Source organism: Metopolophium dirhodum, chromosome 9 (genome assembly GCF_019925205.1).
Source record: "Metopolophium dirhodum isolate CAU chromosome 9, ASM1992520v1, whole genome shotgun sequence".
Taxonomy (NCBI): Eukaryota; Metazoa; Arthropoda; class Insecta; order Hemiptera; family Aphididae; genus Metopolophium; species Metopolophium dirhodum.
In genome coordinates, this window is record NC_083568.1 from 18,413,501 (window position 1) to 18,425,191 (window position 11,691).

An 11,691-nucleotide genomic window follows, 5' to 3' on the forward strand; every position below is an offset into this window, starting at 1 on the left:
CTGATTTTCCATTTACATCGCATTTACCATTTACGTAGCAAAGAGGACGGTACGTCCGCTAAGCCACTTAATACTTATATTATATATCAATATATATATATATGTTACGTACCCACGTATTAAGTAGTCATATATTAACTATGTACAGCGCGCTGCACGTATCTAATAATATTTGACACTATAACTAATAAGGCAATTAGTATAGTATAACATGCGGAGGTCGTTGCAAAAGCGCAGAGAAAACAATTAAACTATAGAAGGTGTCGTCACACGTATCTTTCCTGGAAAGCCAACACCCATGCGCAGGATACGAGTCGACCAGCATACCAAATACGAGACCCGAACTCTGTCTCATGACCGAGCTTAGCCACTACTACAACCACCCACTCCAAAGGACACAATCATATATATAGAAGCCCAGGACAAGAGCTCTTCAGACGGTTAGGGACATTCAGAGTCAGGTCGTAACGCCACTCACAGTTTAAATTCTATCTTAAAGAGTCGTAACACCACTCTTTTCCACCATATATCATAACATCGTAATTTTGTACTACGTTAATAAACATTCATCATACCTAGTACATATCACGTATTTCATTTCTGCGTTGATGTATATATCGACGTCGGTTGGGACGTAACATATACTGCAGAAGTGCACAATGTCGAACTCGTGTGCTTTATATATCCTCACTAATCTGGACGTCTATTTTAGATCAGTCTAGATTTAAAATGTACTTAAAAACTATTTTACCTATTTAGTGATAATTTCTAGATTTAGTAGCATAGTTACGAGATTTAATAATTGTATTTAATTTTGAATTTTTTTATAGTCATAATATGTGTGATGACAAGCTCTATAGAAATTCGTACTTAGTATTAAAGTTTCGTGGTGTATTATAGTCATAATAATCCACTGAAATTAGTTGAAAAAAAGACCAAACCGGGGAATAATTCATACAAAAGGTATTAGTGTGTTCTTAGCATTTAGGTCTATTTTAGTGTCCTGAATAACTCCTCAAAAGTCCTCTACAAAAAAGTGTACGCATAACAGTTGGCAACACTGCAAAGATGCTCAAAAACGATTTTTCGAGATTTTCTCTGTAACCGACTTTACGACAAATATGCTTGTGACCAAAGTCAAAGATATGCAATTGATGTACAAAGTGAGCAATTTCAGTCGCGGTCCAAAGACTGAAATTGCCTTCCCACACGAGCCACACATACTATTTTTTGTCACGCCGCTGCATTCATCGATAACGGCAAAGCTAATGCAGAGATCTATGCAACAACTAGACTATAATTATACGACTGACGATGAAAGAAACGATTTGGTTTTATTTATTTTAAGCGTCACGCATGGAGGTTATAATATGATTATGAGATGTAACCAAAAGTTTATAATTTGTAAGGAACCGACGACCATGGTATAGATTTCAGTGACTGTACGTGAAATGTGGGTGGGTGTGAAATGTGCATTTTTGGGGATTTTCACTTTGCCACCCGGCACTATTAGGGATTCCCAGTTTACCACCCGCTGGACGGAAAAAAAGGACGCTTTCCAACGCTTCAACCGCTATCGAAAACCAAACTTTCGGTGCAGGTGTGACGAAAAATAATTTTGCATAAAAAAGATTAGGTTAGGTTATGTTGTCGGTCGTACTGTAGTCCATCAACGTGTTAAATCCCGCTAGTCGAGTTTTGGACAAGTACCTACATAGGTAACTTATAATAATTCATATTGTAATTTAATTAGGTAGATAGTATGGATACCAAAAAAAATATAACTATTTAAACACTGTGTCTATATGGGCACTGGCGGGAGAATATATTGCAATGTCTATAAACTTGCGGACTAGTTTGTATAGTTAAATTTGGCATGTGAACTATAACTGAAATAGAAAACCAGAATAGGGTACCTACATTGCACTTTGCAGATCACAAAGATTTCTGTAAAAGAACATACGATTTACCAATATACCGTATAGGTACTGAGCATTATATATAAGTTCTATGGATTTATCATAGTAAATAATATATTTTATTATGTCTATGGCAATCGTCAATTGTCGAAATTCGTCGGCGACGATTAACAATTCTAATAATTTCAGCAAATACCATTGTATTATAGGTACATATAATATATTGAATTTGATTTCAGTGAACAAAAAACGGACAGTTCGATAAACCGTATATATTATAATGTAAGTTTTAACACGTACTCGCAAATTTCGTTATGAATTATGATCAGGTTATTTTCATATTTCGATACTTTCAAGTTTCAGCTCATTGGAGCGAGATGAAGATGGATAAAGATAGCTGTTTCTTCGGCGATGGCGGCACTCTAGCTAGGTTTCACCGGAAGAGCCGATGTTTACGCGTAAGTTTGTTTTCATATTATTAGGTACAATTTTATATTTACTTAAATTAAATATTTATCGCCTGCACGGACAATCTATTGACTCGGTGAAGTAGAGCATTTATAAGTTAAATCCCAAAAGCGCAATGTATAAAATACGCGAGACCGTCTTCGTTTCACCACGCCAAGTTTAATACGTACCTTTTTGCATATTACATATTGCATTTTGCCTATACTATACGCCGGGCATCACCTTAGTGCGAAGTATTTAAAACAATATAATGTTATTAATCTTTATATTTTAATTACATAAATACATTATACACCTCATATATTTTATTAGCATACTTACATCTTTTTAGTGTAGTTTATACCCTAGATGGCTAGATATATAGGTATTAAATGTTTTGCAATTATATATTTTACTATAATTATTATTTTTCATTATAATATAATATAACAATACACTTTAAATTAAATTAGTTGTTATCATGAAACACAGTCTTAAAACAAACTCTTTTCTGGACGTTTTCAAAACGGATTATGCTTAAAAAAAATTGCACAGTTGTCGTAGCAGTCAGTTGCTAGATCAACCCGTGTGACATAAAATAGGAATTATTCTCGTTTTTTTAAATAATTTTTTTGAAAAATATATGTAATAACGTAATATGTATAGCAATGTGTATAGCTTGCACTATTAAGAATTTATAGTTAATAGAAATGCGGATGTTTATACTTTATAGAATTTTTTTTTATTGAAATCGTGTAAATAATTTAACTAAACAATCAGGTACCCATCACTAGTATCAATTTTATTATACTACCATGAGATATGAGCAAAAAACTTACTGCGTTCCGTATAATTTTATTTTTCATAAATCACAATATTTTAAGTTCTGTATTCTGGAGCTTTTCCTCATCGGCGTCTCAGTTCACACACGTCACGAATTCCGCGGCCGAAAGAGTCGATAATTAAAATAAGTTTGTTTTCATATCCTTATGGGGCTTAAATTTACTTTTAAGACTTAAAATAAATATTTTATGTCATGAAAAATATGCTATCCAAGTGTTGTAGGCGCATATTTTAGTTCTGAACTATAGAAATGTATAAAATACGCGAGATATAAACGTCGTCATCGTTTTTCCAGTCCCCGGTCGTAGAATAATTATAATTAACAGGTGAATACCTATATATAGGGTAATTGAAATAGACTTATATGTTTTGGTTTAATTTATAGAAATATATGTTAATAATGACTGATAATAGGCATAAGATACAATTTTAATTTATATCTGGTAATTTTTTTTCCAAATACGTTATAAGTTATAGGTAACTATTAATTTAATGTAACATACTTAACTTCTATTGTTCACCTAATATCTATACCATAGGTATTATAGGGACATATAACCAATAACCATGTACACATAAAAGTAATATTCACGGAATGGTCAACTGCCTATCCTGACGTGTGCGAACTTATGAATAATATACTCATATACTCGTATAGGTTAGGTATATACCTATTATACCTAACCTATATAAATAGTGTAATACATACACATACACCTACTATGTCCCTTATAATTCAACAGTTATTATTATATTTATTTATTTTTTACATATAGGTAGTAGGTACATTACAAGACTCTAATTAAAATCACATTTATTTTTATTTTTTCGAACACAATGTTCAAAAATTATTAATTAATATAATATAGGTATAGTATTAAATAAATAAATAAAATAAAATAAACACTCCTAGGTACTATAATTATTACTAATAATAATAAATTCATGTATAAAATATTAAATTACAAACGAACAAACGAAAACGATTCTGAAAAAAGACAGTAATAACTAATAAATAATATTGCGTGATTAAAGTAATTTATTTTACTATTAGGCATTAGAACCTACAAGGCTACAACAGTAGGTTTAAGTCATCCAAAAAATTACATTTGAAATTGTCATCGTGTATATAAATTATAATAATATACTCTAAAAGTTTCATAAATCCACGAATACCTACTATTTTTAAATTACAACAAAATAACTAAAATCGTTATTCTTTTTTTAAACAAGTAATTTCTTCCAAATTTGAACTTATAATGTCTGTAAAACTACTAAAAAGTAACTGTTTTTAATAGATTATTTAGATTTTTTGGTTATAATATGAACTATTCAAGAGAATTCTTGTTTTAAATTTTCGATCCTTAGCAATAAAAGTTGAACATTTTATAAATGTTTAACTACTTTATTGTAATAATTTTTAAATTATCAATTTGATAAATTTTATTAAAAATTGAACTTTAATTACTTATAAAAAATTTGTGCCTATGAATCCTTAATGTTTCTCAACTGCTATTATAACTACTTATGAGGAAAATTGTATTACATTTTCACTCGCATTTTCATATTATAGGTAAACAAAGAAATTTTTGTATAAATATCTGACTTCAAAATATTTTACAAATTGTCAAGATTAATGATTATGATGAATTTTTTAGAAATTTGAACTTTAAATGCCTATAAAAAAAACGTGCCTATGTGTTTCTAATATTTTTTAACTGCTATTATATCAACTTACGAGGAACTTTGTATTATTTTTAAGCTTTTTGACCCAACGAATAAAATTTTATTGACATGTATAGAATACAGAACTAAAAACATTTCTTAATTCAAATGTCTATTAAGCACTGAAAACGAGTCGAAATATTTTGAACATTTTATATAATGTATTGAAAATGATAGTTTAAAGATTTGATGGACATTTGAAATACCGACGGTTAATAGTTGTTGAATAACAACAATATAAGAAAATCGTTATAACAGAATCTATGATTATATACACATCATGGTAAAATCAAAACATTCATTGCTCCCGTAGTCCACTCTAAAATACAAACTAACACATAATAGTTAGGTAGGTATACGTATAATACAAATTAAAAATTATACATATAAAATATAAATATCTGTAACACTCAAGTCATAAGAATATTGTTGAACATTTTACTGCAGGCTGCGTATTATTTCAGAAATGGTATTCGTCAGTGGAGATTTGTCAACTGCGAATAATATATCATAAGCAGACTGAAATGTGTGAACGTTGCAGTGTTTCGAAGACTAAGTTCTATAGCAGATTTTGATTCGGACACGGGGTATGTATTTTCTTATTTTTAGTTTTTTTTTTATTATTGTTAATTGATCAGGGGATGAATTGCCCGCGACTTTTCAATTATTTGTATATTGTAACTATACTGGTATCACACTATTCTGGCTATCAATAAAGTCGTGATAAAAATTAGGAAATTGGTCAGGTATGATTTTTTTTGGTATGTAGGTACTTCTTTTAAGTAGATGATTCGCTCAATGATGTTTAAATATTTTCACCGATAATTAAGTACGATGACTTGTAGGTAACTAGAGACTGAGTGAATAGGAATTAGGAAGTGTATGATATGGCGAAGATAAGGAAAGAGGTCAACAGGAGCAGAGACTTTCGTTGAGTGAATTACTTCCTCCAAAATAGATTTTCATTAATTATTATGCTTGTCACTTATATATTGTGGAATATTAGAGTTAATACACATTTCAATTGTTAAGATAATTATCAATGGTTTTTTTTTTTTTTTTAAATATTATATATCATAACAATAATCGTATTTTGACCAACTTACTTACTTTTTAAATTTGACTCACATAAAGTAATTTTTTGTTAGTTAAAAATTGGCAGAAACTTATAAATAGCCAAATATGTATACACTATTATTTCATCATCACGTATTGAGTAGAATATTTATTCTGTCTATAATATTAATGCGAGTTTACTAGTGAAATATTTCATCTAGTTATTATTTTTCTTATAAATTGCGAAAAATTATCTAAAAAAAAGTGTGAAAATGAATATTTATGCAATACCAATTTATAAAAATATAAAAGATGGACTTGAAATGTTCCCCTAATACTGTATTACCATTTTTAGATGTATAATTATTATTCATAGGCCCATGGTGAGCAATGATCATGGAGGGAGAGTTTGCTGATGTACAAGAGGACTTTTCTAATGATTTTTGTAATAAAATAAATCAGAATATTATCTTAGTTTAAATCACCGGTTATATTAATTTAAACAAAACATTTTATATCTATATATATATCTATAGATTATAAAAAAAATTAATTATATAAAAATATTTATTTATCTACGATGTGCAGTGCATATATCCTCCAGTGCCGCTGGTCTCGTTGGAAAATCATAAAAAATAACGGTCATCGAGATCAGATGTACTGAAGACCACGGTCACGATCAACAACAGTTTTGTAACTGTTGCCAGCTGAACATGGATGATTGAGCGCCTATATCCACGAACGGGACAACCACCGCCTGCCGTGTGCACTGTACAGTACTACAGTCTGATGATCTTTGATAAAGAAATATTGGCCATAATTAACAGCAAGCTGGAATGTCTCGAGTACATACACGAGATTGGTTGTTCTAGAGCAGGGGTCACCAAATGGCGGCCCGCGGGCCGCATCCGGCCCGCGAATGCATTTTAACCGGCCCGCAGACTGAGAGGAAAATCCAATAATTTAATACGTACTTATTATAAAGCGCGACTGTTGTAATAATAAATGTTGCAGGTAATTTCTTATCTTTGTACATTATTACTGCATTATTAGGTTTTTTCGGCTGCAACAAATATTATACTAGCCGTGAAGCATATCTTATCTTATCTGTTTTATTATTTATTTGAAATTTCATTACGACAAGTCGACAACTCGTTAAGTCACACATATTAATATACGTACTACACGTCAGTCCGTCAGTTATCGGTGAGACGGTGGTGTCCGCTGCGACGTAATTTTTGTTCGTCCGTTCCGTTTTGTTTATTAATTTTCGTAATTAAATAATATATTATTCTTTGTTTTAATTTGACTATGGATAGAAAAAGAAGAAAAGTAGAAAATGAAAATAGACAGTTTTGTCCTGAATGGATGGACTTATATTGTTTTATTTTACCAGATAGAGTAGGTGCCTTACCTGTTTGTTTAATTTGTAATCAAACAGTGGCTGTTATGAAAGTGTTTAATATCAAACGTCATTATGAGACACACAAGTCATTTGCCGAAAAATTCCCATTGGGTACTGGCATTCGTAAAACAAAAATTGAAAATCTAAAAATGAAATATAAATCGGCAACTCAAATTTTGAGCCATGCAATGACTGAACAACAGAAATGTGCACAGGCATCTTTACAAATTTCGTGGATACTCGGTAAACATATGAAGCCATTTACAGATGCTGATATTGTTAAAGAATGTATGCTTCAATCTGTAAATATACTGTTTGAAAATAAAAAGGAAATTGTCGAAACTTTTCGTCATATCCCAATATCAGCATCCACTAACACGAGAAATACTGAAGTACTGGCCAAAGATAATCACAATCAGTTGAAACAAGATCTATCTACTGCTGATTTTTATTCTATAGCCTTGGATGAATCTTGTGATATCACAGATACATCTCAGCTAATAATTCACGTGAGATACTTGAGCAATATCAGTGGGGCATTTTACGAAGAGTTATTGACACTTTTGCCGTTATCAGGGACCAGCAAAGGAAATGATTTGTACAATGCTGTAGTATTGTATTTTGAAACAGAAAATTTAAATTTGAAAAAAATTATCTCTGTTACAACCGATGGTGCACCAGCGATGATTGGCGCTCATCAAGGCTTTGTTCAAAGATTAAGAAATGACCCTAAATGCAACTCTGATCTTTTATCGTACCATTGTATCATTCATCAAAGCGTCCTTTGCTGCAAACTGGATCCGTGTTTGGAAAAAATTATGAAAACAGTAATGAGTATTGTTAATTTTATACGTGCAAAATCTTCACTCCAGCACAGACTATTTAAGGCACTCGTTCAAGAAAATGATACTCAGTTTGACGATTTATTACTTCATAATAATGTGAGATGGCTGAGCAAAGGAAATGTTTTGCAAAGGTTTTTTAACTTACTGAATGAAATTGAACTATTTTTAATTCAGAGTACACATTTGTCTGCCAAAGACTATCACGAATTTATCAGTGATAATAGTAACATAGCAACTATTGCGTTTTTGACAGATATATTTCAACACATAAATTCGTTCAACTTGAAACTTCAAGGTAATCAGAAACTAATTTGCCATTTAGTTTCTGAGGTAAATTGTTTTTGTAGAAAAATTGACTTTTTTTTACAAGATGTTGGTAATGAACGTTTACATTTTCATAACTTGAAAAAAATTTGTAGATGAAAATCACGAGATTGATATGACAAATTTTACGAAGTTTTTGGAAAGTTTAAAAACTGAATTCGAAAGACGCTTTGCTGATTTCAGAAAAATCAAAAACGTTGTACAACTATTGAACAGTAGTTTTACTCTGCAGCCTGATGGTGAATGGATTAACGAAGCAGAAAATGTTTTCAACTGCAATAGAGCACATCTTCAAATGGAAATAATTGAATTTCAATCAGATGATGTCCTAAAAAATTTGTATAATGAAAAGTATTCAAAAACTGAAATTGATTCTACATATTATGATGAATTTTGGTTGAAATATGTATCTGAAAAGAAATACCCGATGTTGAAATTATTGACAGTGAAAATGTGTACAATGTTTGGCTCCACATACGTCTGTGAGTCTGCTTTTTCAAAAATGAATTATATCAAAAACAAATTCCGATCCCGACTCACCAACGAACACCTTGAAATGATGATGAAGATAGCTACCACAAACCATAACCCCGACTTAAAGCAGCTAGTTGAAAGCAAGATCTGCCATTTTTCTCATTGAAAATATTAATTGATAATTGTTTCATATATTTATTAAATTTAATTATATTTGCATTAGTTTTAGTTACATAATAATTAATAAGTGTACATATTTTTTTTTTAGAAATAAAGTATTTTTGACCAACCGGCATATTATAATAATTATTATGAAATTTGAATTTTTATGGCCCGCGAGAATTTTCCGAATTCTTAATGTGGCCCGCGGAAAATATTAATTGGTGACCCCTGTTCTAGAGTGTAAAAATTTGATTCATAATTTATAATTCTATAATTTTAATACTTGTGGCCGGTGGGGAGGGGCAACAGGAGCATCCCCATCTGAAAATTTTTTAACAGGCCACTGATTTAATGTAATAGATACCTACATAATATTTTCTTTTATAAGAATAGTTACTCCGTCACTTTTATTCAGAGTTCCTATAGTTAAAATTATAAGAATTTAAATACAATGTTAGTTCATCAAAATGCAATCTAATACTTCTGATATTTATATGTATATTATTATTATTTATTATGTATATTGTATGTACCAATATTATAGAGTATAGACGTGAGAAGTTTAGACGAGACACGGCGTGTGGTATACGTATATACATTATACATGTTATATACTAAATAGTAAATATACTTAATATATCATATTATAATATCGAACATATTATATTATTACCTATATATTTCTGTCATCACTGCGGTGCGTTTTGTCGAGCGTTATATTTCTATTATTTATAATTTTATAAATCGTGAGCAACGCCTGTCGCAGCAGCAGAAGTCAAAATCCATTTCTGTCTCGTCGATGCCGGTTCGACTGGCCACTTCAGACGTGAAGGCAAGACGCGATCTCACGGATCCGCGGCCACGGAAAGGTTCCACTTAAATGCCAGACTACATTGCAATGTGGTTTGGAGCCGCCGAGGTCGAGTCCGCCCCGATGCATGTTTTGGCTGAGTCCGAAAACACCCCGACGAAACCACTTCACGTGACAGTATAGTGATTGAGGCGCTCACTTATTGGCAGGACCTGCAGGTAGGTGATACCCCCCCCCCCCGCCCCTACACGCACACCATAGCGATGAAACGTAACCTCGGTAACCGCAATTAAATCTAAACCCCGTTCTCTGTGGAGTCAGACTAAAAAGTTCGTCAGGCGCATTTTTTGTTGCGTTAGATATATCCTGTCCCTATAATATATAAAATGTAGCGGTACGTGTGTTGAAATAAAATGTTTGCCTAGATTTAAGATGACTATACTGTAAATCCTATATTGATAAATGATCTACTCAATTATATATTTTGGGCTCCCTCACGAGAGTGTCAGAGGGGCCCAGTATTCTTGTTACCGAGAAATGAAATAAATAAAATAAATAAATAAATATGCAGTCTTATAAATTTTTATTTAATATATTACAGGTATATTATTAATTATTATTATTATAAATTAACACTCTAGTTTAAAATTAATTTACGTGTCTTGTGATAATCGTGAATAAAGAATATATTGTATTGGTACTCGTACTTATGTATATTATATATTCTTTCGCAGTTGTTTTGTAACAGGGGTAAGAAATCAGATGAGAAATCGTATACTAAATTTTTTTTGACCAAGGAACAAAAATTGTTATCAACATAAGTGTAAAGTAAGTACATTGAAAAAACTTAAAACACTGCGATATCACGTGAAGTATTATAACGTGTAATACAGCTATTCTTGGATTTGATTTTATACGTCATAATATTTCTCAGAGATTAAAAATACAAATAATTTAAAAAAATTATATTTTTCTCTAGTTCGGTCTATTTTAGAATATGTAGGTACATTGTACAATATGAAAATAAAATATTTTTTAAATATGTGAATATGACGTTTTATATTATGATATTATATTTTTTACAATTTATTTTTTTTATATAACCTGACAATCTTTGTTATTTCAATATCACTTTAGGAACCACTCAACTATAGATAAAAAGGTAAGTAACATAAATCGCTACAACACGATTGCGCCCCAATCCCTTTTTACCTGATAAAATCACAACACGATTGCACACCAAATAATATGTGTATGTACTATATACTATGTCTAATAATGTATGTACAACATAAAAAAATATAAACTAATATAATATATATAGGAACAATAGTTATATAGAAAATTCTCCTACGTCTAATTTTGGACGATTATTTACTTAAAAACTATGTAGAAACTGATGCACAATTCCCACCAACTTTATGGACAGATAAAAAAAAAGTTCGTTTACCTGTTTTGGTATGCAATTCGTGTGCGCCCGTGGCCTAAATATATGTCAGCGCGGTAATTACTCATTACCCGCCGTTTCCACCAACACTTAAAATGCCCGTTTCCATTGGCCCACAGCATTAGGAGGTACCTAAATGTGTTTATATAATATAATGATTAATGGCCATATAATAAAATTGCGTTCGTTCACTATATGTAGTATTCACAGATTTAGTTTGATAAAAATCAACT

General features: G+C 31.0%; 1 protein-coding gene across 4 annotated transcripts; it reads left to right on the top strand.

Moving 5' to 3' along the window:
* The first annotated feature begins 1,856 nt into the window (after positions 1-1,856).
* Positions 1,857-10,915, top strand: LOC132951786 (general transcription factor II-I repeat domain-containing protein 2-like). 4 transcript variants are annotated; one of them, XR_009665412.1, is made up of 5 exons: positions 1,857-2,201; positions 2,277-2,377; positions 5,399-5,521; positions 6,346-10,229; positions 10,746-10,915. XR_009665412.1 is itself a non-coding variant. In XM_061023744.1 (4 exons), exon 4 carries the CDS (start codon positions 7,302-7,304, stop codon positions 8,661-8,663), a length of 1,362 nt encoding a protein of 453 aa, XP_060879727.1. In that variant the 5' UTR covers positions 1,857-2,201; positions 2,277-2,377; positions 5,399-5,521; positions 6,346-7,301; the 3' UTR covers positions 8,664-10,915. The 4 variants fall into 4 exon arrangements, 3 of the variants coding, with proteins under 3 accessions (XP_060879727.1, XP_060879729.1, XP_060879730.1); XM_061023744.1 differs by having other exon boundaries at positions 6,346-10,915; XM_061023746.1 differs by having other exon boundaries at positions 6,367-10,915.
* Positions 10,916-11,691: the final 776 nt, after the last annotated feature.